Source organism: Trematomus bernacchii, unplaced genomic scaffold, assembly GCF_902827165.1.
Source record: "Trematomus bernacchii unplaced genomic scaffold, fTreBer1.1, whole genome shotgun sequence".
Taxonomy (NCBI): Eukaryota; Metazoa; Chordata; class Actinopteri; order Perciformes; family Nototheniidae; genus Trematomus; species Trematomus bernacchii.
Genome location: NW_022987739.1, coordinates 15,000,026 through 15,015,768, shown reverse-complemented (window position 1 = coordinate 15,015,768; position 15,743 = coordinate 15,000,026). Strand labels below are relative to the sequence as shown.

The following is a 15,743-nucleotide window of genomic DNA, read 5'->3' as shown; positions in this document are numbered from 1 at the left end:
TACAATTCAGCATTTTCTTTATTGGAAAATCTAATTGTAAGCAGCATTGTCATACTACAGTTGAAAGCAGGACACACCTATTTAAACAATAACCATTAAGACTTCAATATAGCTTTCACAATGGGATAAATGATGGAGTGCTTAAACTAAAGTACAGTGTACATAATTATAAAAAGGTCAAGGGCTAGCACAATATCTGATTGAGTTTCAGTTTCTAATTTATAATAACAGATATTGTTTCAAATTTCTTGGGAAGATCAGATCTTTAAAATCTTTATTTCACCATGAGTAATCGTAGGAAGTGAGTGTGGTCTGTAATTAAAAGAATAAATAAAGTTGTCTATAATGATAACCACAGTACTGTTCCCTTATTGAAACCCTGTGGTGAAAAGTGAGGGCTGGATGTGAGATAGCCGTCCACCGACTGCTGACAGGGTGAGTAAAATGATTGAAGTAAATCGAACCAGAGAGATGAAGCTGGGAGTGTTGTCGCAGAACAAAGAGACAGCAAATCCGGAAATTAGTGTGGGGGAAGTTATTGTCAAGAAAGAAACCTTCACACTATTGTAGAAGTAAATTCCCTCACAGATTATCTATCATGAGATAAACATTCACAAAAGGAAAATATCTATTACAAGGAACTCGAAGGAGTGACGTTGAATTCAATTAAAATGTCACTGGTTGCTTGTTCAACCAGGAAACACCAAACAGATGAAACCAGGGTTTTTAAAGAAATTTGCAGAGTTAACTTTGTCTTTTGGCTATCTCTTTTAAAATCATAGCAGCCTTAAACAAAGGGAACACTTTTAAACATATTAACTCATATTTATAAAACTTCATCAATTAGTGCTAAGTTGTGTGAAATAAAAACTGCCAACATAACTTGAAACTGAATTCTTAGGCTGCTACTTTTTCACATGTTCCATTTTGTCTTTTCTCCATGGGGAGAAGTCAGTTCACTGAAAATGTTGTGTTTTAAAAGTCTCAAGATTTAAAGTCCAATGTTTTTACAATCCTCGTATTTTCTTTCCTGTTGAAAACTGCGCCCTTCACCACGAGTGGTGGGAGAGCCTGCCTTGACAAAAAAACTGTTAACAGAACAAAGAGACAGGGAATCAGGAAATGAGAGGGAACGACAGGGTTAAATGAGGATTATTAGGATTATAAAAATGCATTATTATTATTTCATCTAGAGATACTTCTGCTGTCTTTTCAGTAATGAAATCTAACCCTGTAGTCTTGATTACTTGTATTCATCAGAAAATAGTAATGGACCTAATAGGACCATCATAGTATGAAATGTATTTTCAACAAATGTTCTGTTTTAAGGTTCATGGCCTACCTGTTTGCAAGTGTTTGAACTTGACTGCTATAAAAAGTCTATAATAAACTGTTTAGCCAAAAATGTCCATATTAAATCCACCATTTTTTAATCACAAAGCCATCGGAGTATAAATCATGCATTCAGTTATAATAAACGTTGGCTCTGGTTTTAAAATGATTTCACTTTTTACAAACAGGTTTAATAATGTCTTTATGTTTTCCCTAATATACAACTTCATTATAAACAAAATAAAAATACATTGTAGAAAATCAGTGTCACTTTTTTAAAGTGATGCACAACAATTAAGGATGCAGAATAAAACAGTAAAAATTACACCTTCTGTTGACTTATTCAAATATAAGTAGTGTCAAATATTCATGACATCTGTTGTGGTGAAGAAGAAATGTCCCAAAATATATTCTAATTTTATATTATATTAGCTTAATCTGATCACTTTCTACAGGAGTGAGTGATAACATTCATGCAATAAAGGAAAACACACAAACCTGCAGATTCTTTGGATGGTATTTTCTGTCTGTGTCCCAGGGGGAGTTCTTCTCCAAACATGACCGCCAGATGATTAACGAAACTGAACAAGACAAGTAGAAAAAAGTTGAAAAAAAGTGAAGTCTCTCGGTTTACTTGCAGTGTGTCTCTTTGAACTCATCTTCAAAGAACAGCTAGGAAGTGTGTGTGAAGACGGGTCAATTGAGGTTGACTATAGGATTACAAATACAATTCAATATAACTACCCTGTTTATACTCAGTGGCGGAGCTGGGGTGTGCCACAGCCACGGCCACCCCCAGCTGAATCCTGGCCACCCTATTGGCCACCCCAAACACCCTCACCACGAGGGCCCAAACAATTTTAGAACATTAAGAAAAAAATGTTTAAGTAACCTTTCATCATTCATCAAGAATTAACATTAATAGAACGTTATATTGATAATGTACTCACTAAACTTACAATTCATTTAACTTCTTTTCTTCCAAAAGTTAATTATCCAAAGCCTCTAGTTTGTACACCCCCTTCTATTTACATGTAATGGTTTGGTCCTGCCTCCGCCTCCAAACGGCACTTTCTAGCAGAGAGTGAGAGCATGTGAGGAGCAGGGATGCTAGTACTTAGACTAACAAAGTCAGGCTTTCAAAAAGAAAAGAAAGGAGAGAAAGAAAAGAGAGAGGGACTAAAGGGTGACAGTATGTCACCCAGTTTTTCAAAAGAAAAGGTGGGTGTGGTCCTTGAATGGTGGAAATTAGTCTGTTAGCTAAGCGTAGTCCATTTTAAATAATAATTGTTATGTTTTTTTTTTACTAAGCTGACATTAAGTACTGTTAATATCTATAAAGAAAATGCAGAAGTTTTTAATTTCACTGCTCTTTTAGCTGACATTTGATAAATGCAGGTACATCTTTAGCAGCTATTCAAACTAAATCAGTTGTCCCTCCCCCTGGTGCCAGGACCAACAGATCCATCTCTAGGCTCAGCAGCCCTGTCCCCCCATAATGCTGAACCTGAACCAGCTTTTCTCCCAACTGAAGGAGGTGAGCAGCATTGTGTTGAATGCCACTTAACATATCTGAAGGGAGACTGGAATACAAAATATATATATATCAAAACAAAAAGCTAACATCTCATTTCAATTATACATTTCAAACACAGTATTTTTCCACATATTTAAGTTATATTTATTTGGATAAATATAGATCTATTGTCAGGAATGTTAGTCTTATATCAAATAGTGAATTCCACTGCAGCAGAATGTTGCACGTCTGCACAGTGTTATATTTTCACAGCTCAGTGTCAGTAAATATTGTGCAGTTAGTATTGGACTACAAGATAGATGCAAGCCTGTACAAGTAGATTTATTTAAAGTATAAATTAGTCGGTTGGGTTCTGGAGGTGTGGTTACAGAAATTGTGCTTGGTTGGCATGGCCTGGGCCTGGTAGTGGGGCCCAATAGCCGCGTTCACACCAAGTACTTTCCTGTACTTAGTTCCGGCACTCAGAGCCCCGGCGCTTTTTACCCCAGGGCACTTAGTACAGAGGGAAGATTACGCAAATGAGCCGCTGACGTCACTTCTTCTTCTTCTGCTTTGGCTTTACTGGCAGGCCACAAACCACTTCACGGCGAGTACAGTAGGTGGCGGTATGCACCTTAAAGTTGTTTGCAATCCGCTACAAAACAAGAGAAGAAGAAGAAGAAAAACTTCCTGTGTATACTGCGACGCCCACCCACTCGCTGTACATTAGGCGTCTGTTGTTTACCTTCCGACCTCAGACATGATGGAGATGGAGTCGACTGAAGTTGTGCTGTTTGTGCTCATGTTATACAGCTTTGTAACTGAGTTAATGCAGCCTGAGCAACTTGCGTATACATTAACAAAACAAGCCGAGCACGAGTGGTGGTGGAGAACGCTTTTGGCAGACTGAAGGGCAGGTGGCGGTGCTTGATGAAAAGAAACGACTGCAAGATGGACAAGATCAAAATCCAGGTGGCAGCATGTTGCATATTACATAACCTTTGTGAAAGTAATGATGAGTACAGGGACGAATGGACTGCCTTCCCGGCGACCCAGCTTGATGGGCCAGCCATTGCCGAGGCTGGGGGGCAAGACACTGAACAGCGTGTAAATTGTACATTGTAAACATTTTGACAATAAAGCTGATCTTTTGTACAGTGCTTTTGTTTCTCTCTTTTATTTTCCAGTCAAGACAGGCAACATTACAATAGTGTACAGTGTGGCAATATAATAACAATAAACTGTGCCAGGTGTGTTGTATGCACAGTAAATAGGCTCAGCAGCAAACCCACCTTTATTATTTATTATATATCTTCCTGAGACCCACTGCATCCGTCTGCCATAAACACTATGGAAACCTACATGTTAGTTTTGGCCCATAGTGGACTCCATGTTGTGTTGTGTAAAATGGGGGGGGGAATTAAAAGTTTGCAAATCCCCATGTCCTCCTCAGAGGACAATCATAAAAACATTTAGTTTTAGGTCAAATAATATTTTAAATTATATAAATTATCATATTTGTGTATGTGCCCCTGCCATTCCTCCACAAGGTTGCAACATTGATGATAAATAAATGACAAATAAAGCTTTGCCAGTTTATAACCGATGAAACATGATGGTATCAGAATAATCACTTACATGTGATGTATAGAATGCTACACAGGTCACTAAAGATAAAGTGTCAGGAGAAATAAGCAAGATACAGGATCTGTTTAACAGTAAATAGAAGTTCACATTTTTAATGTAAATAAAATAGAAGTTGTACATGTAAATTAACATTATCAATATAAAATAAAGTGTCAGTTGTATCAAGACTATAATAACAGTAATAACAATAATATAAAATGAACTGGTGAGCATCTTGTCCTCCGTTTCCTGGGCCTTGGTGAACAGCACCATCTGATCCCCGTGCATCGACTCTTTCACCACGGCACGCCGGTCCTCCAACGCCTGGACGGTGTCAAAGAAATTCGCATCCCGTGTCCGCTTTCCTAAGAGGGGAAAATAAGCAAGATACAAGATCTGTTTAGTCGCCATGTAGTTTTACAACATACTAGTGTGTGTGTGTGTGTGTGTGTAACTGCCGCTCAAAGTGCCCTTCTTTATTGTTTTGTATTTCTGAAGAGTGCTTCATGTATGCTTGAACTTTGTTTAATGTTGTTGAGGCAAGTTTTCTTACCGGTAGTCATGTGACCTCTAGCCCGGATGTTTACAATGTTTGTGAGAGAGTAAAAAGGCGCGAACATTTGTAAATGCCGGTCTAGGCGAATACGTTTTCACGCTGTTTCATAGATGCGTAACGTTCTTTCAAGACAAAGTTACAGTGTGTGTACCTTTGCGTTTGGTTGCTGGTAAGGGGGACGACCAAGCGCTGTGATCTAGAATGCAAAGCTTGCTTGTTTCCAATCCCGAGAGTTGTCCATCCTCGCCTGAAACAGACGATTAGTGCCATGAGTTAGTGAAGCAAATGACAGAAACACTGCACAGTTATTCACAAGTCAAAACGTTTTCATAGCAGCCGAGAATATCTAGCTAGCTAGATGTAGCTAGCTCGGGGCCGGTGTTATCCAGTTCAGCCTAGCATGGCTAGCTTGATCTACTGAGCAAATACAAGTACATCTGAGACCATTATTGTGCAGATTAAAACCCCAGTGCATGTAGTTGATTTTACCTTCGTCGTGGTCGTCATCGTTGGCCACTGAATCCGCCGTTTGAGCGGCCTCCCACACCATCGGTCGATGCTGTCCGGGAGAAAAGGTCTGTGGCCTAGCAGAGCATCCAAGCGCTCGTACCATTTATTGGTCTTCCGGTCGTTACCACTCTTGTTATAATAGTCTTTAATTTGTTTGTAGTCCTGCCTGAGTTTCTTTATTTTTAGCCGGTATGCCGTGGGGCTGTGCACGATTCCCAGGTCGAGTGAAAGCTACTGAACTGGCTTCAGTAGCTTTTCCTGGGTCGCGTCCTCGGCGTAGATCTCCAGAAGCGCCGACACCTCCTCATCACTCCACCGCTCCGATGATTTCTTGATGCTTGCCATAACTGCTTTCAAAAACAAACTACTCTCCGTCGGTGCGCTGGGTTTTTGTAGCGAGGAAAAACAATGGTGGCTCTACACAACATTTTCACAGTTGTACGGGGCGTGGTTTGCAATTCGCCCAGCCAATCAGCACTGGGGCACTTTTTTCCCACAGGAAAGTACGATCTCTAAGCGGGCACTAAAAATGGGGGTAAAAGTTCCCGAGATTAAGTACTCTTTTTGGTGTGAAAGCGACATAAGGGGTACTAACGGAACTAAACGCGAAAAGTACGGTGAAAAGTACTCCGGTGTGAACGCGGCTAATGTGATATATTTTCATGGGGCCCAAAATCCCTGGCGGCGCCCCTGGTTGTGTGAGTATATGGCCAGACAACACACTCTCACTCCATAAACGTCCAGGAGCGTCGCTTGGTCAGGGTCCCGAGGCGTGCAGTTGGGACGCTCCTAGGCTCCTTCAGCTTCATAAACAGACGCAAATAGCTTTCAACTGATTGCAATGTATTCCCATCTGCGGCGGGATTTGACGCTCATGGAAGCACGGCATTCGTTTGTGTCGGCGTTTGTTAAAGGCAATGTGAGCGTCCATTCCCATTGGATAACGGAGAATTGTACACCCGGAAGTAAGTATTCCCCTTACTGTCGATTGATTTGACAGTGATATCTCCACTACTCATCAACTCAAAAACACCAGATTATCCTTGTTAATTAAACGACATTGATAGGTTTTAGTGTGTGTACAATGCTTTTGTCACGTTTTCCCCTTCAATTCTGAGAAACAAGTAGTTTTCTATGAGTTTTGGATGGCCGAAGACATTACATTACCCACAATCCTCTGTAGCAACCATAGACTGTATATTGCAACAGCTTCGGTTCATGTTAATTTACAAACTCTTCAACTACAACCGTAGTTATATTTAAAAACATGTTAGAAGGCCTCACGAAATACTTTAATGTAAATTTAAATTTAAATGTGAAGGAATGTGTGTATATTAACTGTGGGTTTTTCTCTGGAAGTTTTTCCTTGTACGATGTGAGGGTCAAAGGACAGATGATGCCGTTTTTCTCATACTGATATTCCGCTATGCACGCTGGGATTTGGTGTTTATGCGATGTGAAATCCGAAAACATTTAAAAGAAATTAAATAATGACTGCTGACTGCTGGAAAGTGGTTTTACTTTAATGTATTTGTTTCGTCCATTGTGTTTACCTGCTAACTGGGGCCGACCAGTTATACAAGAGGTAGATAATAGCTGTACTTTTTTTTAATGAGCCACATGCCATGATGCACCAACATAATTGTATTATTTAGACTGACATTAAGAAGTTGAATCAACTCATTACAGGGCGAGAGAGAGAGAGAGAGAGAGAGAGAGAGAGAGAGAGAGAGAGAGAGAGAGAGAGAGAGAGAGAGAGAGAGAGAGAGAGAAAGAGAGAGAGAGAAAGAGAGAGAGAGAGAGAGAGAGAGAGATCAGACAAAGTGATATGAGTGATAGTGAAACGTTTTAACTTTCATTTAGCAAAAAATAGCGTGAAACTTTACATGCAAGTTCCAAAGTAACTTCCTGAAATGTAATTGTCTGCGGTGATTCTACGGAGTCCCCAAAGGCCCAAAATTGTGCACACAAAACATATTTTCGGCTGCCCTGGCATAAGGAAGTTGCTTTACTTATGAAATCTCTGTTAGTTTAAACTCCCACTTCACTACTTTACATTCAAAACAAAAAGCTTATAAAATGTGGCACGGCATTATTGATAAAGCTACATATTAGTCTATAAAATAGTTACATCATACTTATCTTAACCAGCAACACCAATAAAATACTGCTTCACATAAATGCATCGCAAATAATCATCAGTTTTTATTCAATGCATATAGAGGCAACAGAACCACACATCAACATTTCATCCATGCATTTCTTCACTTGTCAGTTGTTGTTCAAGCTCTCAAACAAACAAGCGGGCAGTACATCACATTGGCTCTTTTTGCTGCTACTTTGACAACATGGTTGCAACCGGTTTTGTTTTCGTGCTGTTGATGCCAATTTTCATTTTTTTATATAGTGAGTTGATGATTTCATAAACTAAGAGTGAGGTACATTTTCGCCTCGCAAATTTTCCATCCAAATGAAGCAACATTTCTAAATCATTTTCAGACAAATTTGACTACACATGTTAGTGTTGTTAGATCTTATTGTCTTATATTTTTGTACAGCACCTTGAATTGCTTTGTGTTGAAAGGTGCTGTATAAATAAACTTGCCTCGCCTTGCCTGACTCAAAATCTACTAGGATTAATAAATGTCCAAAGTGTCTATTACGTTAGTAGGAAATCCAACCTAGAGCAATTGAGCATTGGAATAGAACATGTTGTTTCATAAGGCCCAATGAGAACAAACACGAGGCAGAATCTAAACAGGAAAGTGTAAAAACATGTTGAATCATTACACATCTGATAGAACAAGAACAAGACACACCTAGTTTTAGTTTTTCTAAAAACAAAACAATGAGGTAGATAATTGCTGTACATTTTTTTAAGGAGGGGCAGCTTGGGCGCATTGTTGTACATAGCCGTGGGAACATGTTTCAAATGGGGGGTGCTGTGGGGATGACACCAGGGCCGGTTCTGACCAATTTGCTGCCCTAGGCAAGATTTTTGCTGGTTCATTTATATCTTATTTTACCAGTTAACATTTATTTATTTATTTATCCGTATTTTTTTATCTCTCCAGTTTTAAAGGATATTGTTGGTTTACTGTCCTATAGTATACATTGGAATAATTTCAAACCTGTTTTTATTTATCCTAATAATTATAAAGGTGTGCCTTGGAAATATTTGTTTACATAAATTGTGATAAAACCGTTTGAGACACACTGAGATAACTTAGACTAAAGTGAACTATCTAAACACTCAGAGTCCTTTACCTCACTGGGCCTCTCAGGGCACATGGAAAATGTAACCGGGGTGAAAAGGGTGTTATCTTTACTTAATTATGAATGTGAACATCAAGGCCGAAAATTAGTTTTTTTTGTATTATATTTGTATTATATTTCCATTTAATCTTGTGGACGTGCAGATTCCCTGTCCTCCATCAGGGGGTGCTGCAGCACCCTCAGCACCCCTACTTACCACGGCCCTGCTTCGTTGTTACTTTGCCTGTGGGAATAAGAAAAAAATAGTTAGATATACTGAATATTATTTGATCTATTCCACCACTAGCTTAATCCCAAATAATGTAGAGGTGTGGTGTAGGTGCCTTAAATAACCCCTTATTTTATAGTGAGATGTATATTTATGTTCATATAATAGTGATTTCAATGCCACCCCAAAATGATCACTGATTCCATCCTGGCCACCCCACTGAAAATGTCCTGGCTCCGCCACTGACCCCAGTTACTGTACCCCTGTTTGGTAAAGGATGTTGAGCTTTCACAATGGGATAAATTATGGAGTGCTTAAACTAAAGTACAGTGTACATAATGAAAAAATGTCAAGGACTACAGTAGCACATCAAACTATCAAACCATTCCTCAGAAGTAGTTCCATTTTCGATATGATGTGCCAATGGATTCAGGTTTTGCAGCATTGCTTGAGTTCAGCTATCCGAAACACACCGATTGATAAACCATCACATAGGCTCTCGTTCATTCACAGCTTCAGAGTCGCAGAGGTGTCCAGCTCCATCAGGTAAACATGTTACACCTTTATCCTAACTGTTAAATGAAAGTTTAATGAGAAGAATTTAACAGTATAATCTTTCTGAAGACAAAAATGATTTTTTTAAAGAATTAACTTTATTATGTTGAAATATAAAAACACAATCAAAGGTCAACTTGGATTACAATATGATAAATTCTTAGAAACAGATCTTAGTCTTTTGGTTTCTATCTGCAGCGGCAAACACACCTGCAAATGTTTAATATTTGGTTGTTTTGTTGATCTGTACATTTCCTCTTCTGTCTTAAAAGTAAATGGACTTTAATGTACTTTAAATTAATTCGGTAGTAACAATTAATTAGAAAATGTAATGGCATGTAGTAAGTCAGATTTAGTTTATAGCCCTGTAGTGGAATTGTTTTTATGTCTTGAAAGTAAATATTATCATTCATGGACTTGAATGTACTTTACATTCATTCTTAAGTAACTATTTATTTGACGAATATTTTTAAGATGTTCTTTTAAAAATTGGGGTAAGAGTTTGTTTTCCTTATTAACTGTTAGTCAAAGCTGAACACAGTAGAGTATATCAAAACATGATTGAGTGGAAACACAGTAATGGGGGCACATACACACTTTATTCGATACACCTGTTCAACTGCTCGGTAACGCAAATATATTATCAGCCAATCACTTGGCAGCAACCCAATGCATTTAGGCTTGTAGACATTGTCAAGACGACCTGGTGAAGTTCAGAATGAGGAAGAAAGGGAATTTAAGTGACTTTGAACGTGGCATGGTTGTTGGTGCCAGACGGGCTGGCCTGAGTATTTCAGAAACGTCTGATCTACTGGGATTCTCACACACAACCATCACTAGGGCTTACAGAGAATGGTCAGAAAAAGTAAAAATATCTAGTGAGCTGCAATTCTCTGGGAAGAAATGCCTTGTTTATGCCAAAGGTCAGAGGAGAATGACCAGACTGGTTAAAGACAATAGAAAGGCAACAGTAACTCAAATAACCACTCATTAAAACCAAGATATGCAGAAGACCATCTCTGAACACAAAACACTTGGAACCTTGAGTGTATAAATATATACCGTACATATTGCGTAGTGTAGCATGCTCTGCATTTCTCACAATAACAGAAATGTATTTTTTACTAGAAATTTATCTAAGAAATATTTGTTTTTCCTTTACAAGTGCGAACTGGTAGATATCAAGAAGTTGGAAGGTTTACATTTAAAGACGCTTCACATTTTCTCATAAACAAGATCTAAAGTCATATTACAGTAAACCGAAGAATGTCAAACTATTCCTCAGATACTTTCCTTTCACATTGTTTTGTGCACATTTATTCAGGTTTCGAAGCATTGTCTGCTATCAGCCAGCTGTCAGACAAGTCTAAACAAGTTATGAAAGGCTCTCCGATATCTGATCAGTTCATCTGCTAAAAGATGAATGTGATGCAATAATGGCCTTTCCATAGGGGCTCCAAATGACCCGGGGGTCGGAGGTTCCCCACCCCTGCCATAGGGGCTCCAAATTAATTACTAGCAAAATAATTGCAATATATGAGCTTTTTATAATCAGAAGTTGAGTATTTGTTTTTGCTTTGCTCTGATTTCTGTGTGAACAGGTACATTGTTCACTGTTAAACTCATCCAACATCAGATGGCAGCAAAACCCGAGACAGACTGGAACAGTGGTCTCTGTGACTGCTTTGAGGACGCGAGCACTTGTAAGAATCATAATCAAAACTTTTATTATTGGATTATCAAACCCCTTCTTTAGCAAGTAACTCTGTTGAGTATCTCTGTGTTTGTTTTGCAGGTTGCTATGGTTTCTGGTGCTGCCCTTGTCTTTCCTGCACAGTTTCAGGACGTTTTGGAGAGAACCGTTGTCTCCCATTATGTGACGTGCTCACCCCCGCTATCACAGCCGCCTGCGGGATACCCCTCGTTGTGCCTCCTGCAGTCCTGTCTTTGAGGGTTGCCATTCGTCACAGATATCATATCAAGGTATGATGTAAAGCTGATGCATACTGGACGTCCCATGTCACATTTTATGACAGTGAAGCTACTGTATGATGAATTTCCAACACAACGTTTATTTCTTTGGTTCTCTGCAGGGTTCTCTCTGTAATGACATTGCAGTGTCCTGTTTCTGTCTGTGGTGCTCCTGGTGTCAGATGCATCGTGAGTTAAAACATCAAAAAAAAGAACCCAATGTCATCATCGTGCAAAATCAACCTGTTGTACAAATGCAGCCTGCAGTGATGATGGTTCCCCAAGCTGTATATGTGACCCAACCAGGAGTCACCGTGATTTCACGCTGAGCTCTGTGGATTCTCATTGGGTCTTCTGAAGGAAATTCAATTCATGCTGCTGTTTTTGCATGTTTATCATTGAAAAAACAAAGTGCAATCACTTGAAATTAACTAAATGTAATCACTTTAAATCCATCTCTTATGCTGATTGAGTTTCTGTTTCTAATTTATAATGACAGTTATTGTTTCAATTTTCTTGGGAAGATCATATCTTTAAAATCTTTATTTCACCATGATTAATCGTAGGAAGTGAGTGTGGTCTGTAATTAAAAGAATAAATAAAGTTGTCTATAATGATAACCATACTGTTCCCTTATTGAAACCCTGTGGTGAAAAGTGAGAGCTGGATGTGAGATAGCCGTCCACCGACTGCTGACAGGGTGAGTAAAATGATCGAAGTAAATCGAACCAGAGAGATGAAGCTGGGAGTGTTGTCGCAGAACAAAGAGACAGCAAATCCGGAGATTAGTGTGGGGGAAGTTATTGTCAAGAAAGAAACCGTCACACTATTGTAGAAGTAAATTCCTTCACAGATTATCTATCATAAGATAAACATTCCTCAAATTCTCTGGATTAGGAAATTATCTATTACAAGGAACTCGAAGGAGTGACGTTGTATTAAAATGTCACTGGTTGCTTGTTCAACCAGGAAACACCAAGCAGATGAAACCAGGGTTTTTAAAGAAATGTGCAGTTAACTTTGTCTTTTGGCTATCTCTTTTAAAATCATAGAACATGTCATTAAACAAAGGGAACACTTTTAAACATATTAGAGAGAGAGAGAGAGAGAGAGAGAGAGAGAGAGAGAGAGAGAGAGAGAGAGAGGAGAGAGAGAGAGAAATAGCCTGCTGGGTGAAGCACACAGAAAACCAAACAAAAGCACCGCACTCCAATAATAGCTCTAGTCATTTTGATGACGTAGGTTTCAGAAACTGATGTATGTAATATGATGCACGTGGGAAGGTGCAGAGGAGATATCCAGCTACATCAGGTAAGACCAAATCAATTGAATTTCACTTTCTTTGTATCAGGAACATGCAGCCGTTTTTATATATGAGGATATACTTGTAAACAAAATGTCAGATACTTTAATCGTTCATCGAAGTACAGTTTTTTAAATCTGAATTGACAAAAAAACACATCTGCACATTTTTACCATCACTTTATAAACCCTGTATAACAATTCCTATGATTTTATTGCATCTGTGAAAAGTTTGTTAATGTGCTACAATATAATATGAGGTGACTTACAAAACGTACAATGCTTTCACTTCCATTAGCCTACTGCGTCAAACTGAGCTTAAAGGTGTGTCAGGTCAGGAATGATAACTTGTAAAAAGTCTGTGGCTAAAGTGTGAGTGGTTTATCGTGGGAGAGAGTTAGAAAATATATTTTGTTTTTAGTTTGCCCTTTCATTACTACTCTAGTCACTCTGTCATCAAAACTATATAGTAGCCATAAAAAAAGAAGTCTAATAAAGTATTTCACAAACAAATGATGGTTTACTCCATTGTAAGCAACAACAACAAAAAACACGTAGGCTATTGGATGCCATACAGAACTCTGTCGTGACATAACTAATCATAATATAATAAGATGATAAAAGTCTTAATATAACATATATTATTTATGAATGTCATAACATGTAACAACATTTACATAATACAGTATGTCCAATAACAGGCATTAACAAGCCATGGTCTAGTATTTCATAGAAAAATAATAAATAATAAATGAATGTCTTAAAAATTCAGAAATAGTGCTATGCCCTTCATATATCATAATATAGTATGTCATGCGACAATTATAATACGATTCATAATAAAGCATATCATGCACTGGTGCCACACATTTGGTTTTTCTGATTTCTCTTTGTTAAGAGGTTCATTGTTCACCGTCTTTGGCGAAAGTTACCCAACAACAATGGCAGGAGAACCAGAGAAAGTCTGGAGCAGCGCTCTCCTCGACTGCTTTGAGGACATCAATACGTGTAAGAATTCAATACAGCTATGTTGATACATTTTCATTGTATTGGGATAAGGCCTTATTTTGTCCTATAGGGCCTTCATTTAAAAGTCACTGTGAGAGTCAATACAACTGTGGTGTGTCTTTGTGGGTTTTCAGGTTGCTATGGTTTCTGGTGCGGCCCTTGTCTTGCCTGCACCGTTTCAGGACGGTTCGGAGAGAATTATTGTTTCCCATTATGTGACATAGTATCCCTGTGCACATCAGTAATGATCGGAATGCCCATCTGTGTTCCTCCTGCAGCCCTGTCTACTAGGGCTGCCATGCGAAACAGATACCATATCAGGGTACGGTATGATGCATGTGAAGTGTATACTAAATGATGTATGCTACATTTCACACGACAAGTTTAATCAAAGTGAAGCACTGTCTAGTATACAACATAACATGTTACTTTTCTTCGGATCTCTGCAGGGTTCTCTCTGCGACGACGTTGCAGTGTCCTGTTTCTGTCAGTGGTGCTCCTGGTGTCAGATGCACCGTGAGTTAAAATATCGCAATATCGTTCCTGTTGTCATCAATATGCAGCATCAAACCGTGGTGCAAATACAGAATCAAAACATACCACAAATGCAGAATCAATACATACCACAAATACAGAATCAATACATACCACAAATACAGAATCAAAACATGCCACAAATGCAGAATCAATACATACCACGAATGCAGAATCAAAACCTGCCACAAATGCAGCCTGTCTTTGTGACGACGGCTCAACCACAGCCAGTTGGTTCTGTGAGCCCACCAGCATACGAGAAGTCACCCTGATTCTCTGGCATCTCATTGGTCGGTTGTGTCTTGGGAAAAAAATATTATTCTGCTCAGATCGTACGGCTGTTTATTTTAGTATGTTTTTATCAGTGAAACACAAAGATTGAAGCTCATTTGTATTCTGTTCCCATAGTATGAAGAACACATTTCAGTTTCCTAATAATAGTTTAAAACATCTTCAAGCCCATGAGGCTTCATTCACACATCACTTATAGTCATATAACAATGTTAACCATTAGTTTCAAATTATTTGTATTATTGTTAATCCTTATTTCTGGATGTATCCTAAACCGCTATTTGTTTCTGAGAGGTTTGTTCCAAGTCAATGAGAGGCAGAAATGAAGCAGACACACCGGTTTATCCACTCGGTTGACTGCTTCGGCACATTTCTTCTGAAAGCAAAACTAGTTCACTCCTCTCACTTTCACTTCTCTTCTCAAGAAGTCTATTGTTTTAAAGAATGTGAAACTTTTCCATTTCTAATTTACTTAGAGGATATTACATTTAAACTTTAGATGTTATTGCTTTTGTTGTTGACTCATTGTGAGACTTGTAGAATGAAGGGATTATTTCAGATGTAATTAAGCTTTTTTTAATGTTAGTTTATAATTTACGTTACTTGTTTATAGCTTTAGCATGTTTTGATCTGTTAAATTAATGGTTGGTTATTTGTGTTTGTTTGTGAATAAACCACTATAATAAAACAGATTTTCAGTTTCCAGTTTATATATGTACAGAAAGAAACACACAAAATCCAAATGGTCTATTTTAAGCGATTTCATTTGTTTTGTATTGATGATGGTTTCCTGCTTTGGACCACAAGAGACATACACATGTTCCATTTTGTCTTTTCTCCATGGGGAGAAGTCAGTTTACTGAAAATGTTGTGTTTGAAAAGTCCCAAGATTTAAAGTCCAATGATTTTACAATCCTCGTATTTTCTTTCCTGTTGAAAACTGCTCCCAGAATGGCGAGCCCTTCACCACTACGATGAAGCTGGGAGAGCCTGCCTTGACGGAAAACCTGTTAACAGAACAAAGAGACAGGGAATCAGGAAACTAGAGCGAAGGAATT

General features: G+C 38.4%; 1 protein-coding gene across 2 annotated transcripts; it reads left to right on the top strand.

Moving 5' to 3' along the window:
* Nucleotides 1-9,465: 9,465 nt before the first annotated feature.
* Nucleotides 9,466-15,386, top strand: LOC117495166 (cornifelin homolog B-like). 2 transcript variants are annotated; one of them, XR_004557159.1, is made up of 7 exons: nt 9,466-9,570; nt 11,181-11,282; nt 11,375-11,562; nt 11,673-12,861; nt 13,751-13,860; nt 13,995-14,182; nt 14,310-15,386. XR_004557159.1 is itself a non-coding variant. In XM_034146285.1 (4 exons), the coding sequence occupies exons 2-4, from the start codon at nt 11,216-11,218 to the stop codon at nt 11,877-11,879; spliced, it is 462 nt and encodes a 153-aa protein (XP_034002176.1). In that variant the 5' UTR covers nt 9,467-9,570; nt 11,181-11,215; the 3' UTR covers nt 11,880-12,173. The 2 variants fall into 2 exon arrangements, 1 of the variants encoding a protein (XP_034002176.1); XM_034146285.1 differs by lacking the exons at nt 13,751-13,860; nt 13,995-14,182; nt 14,310-15,386 and having other exon boundaries at nt 9,467-9,570; nt 11,673-12,173.
* The last annotated feature ends 357 nt before the right edge of the window (nt 15,387-15,743 follow it).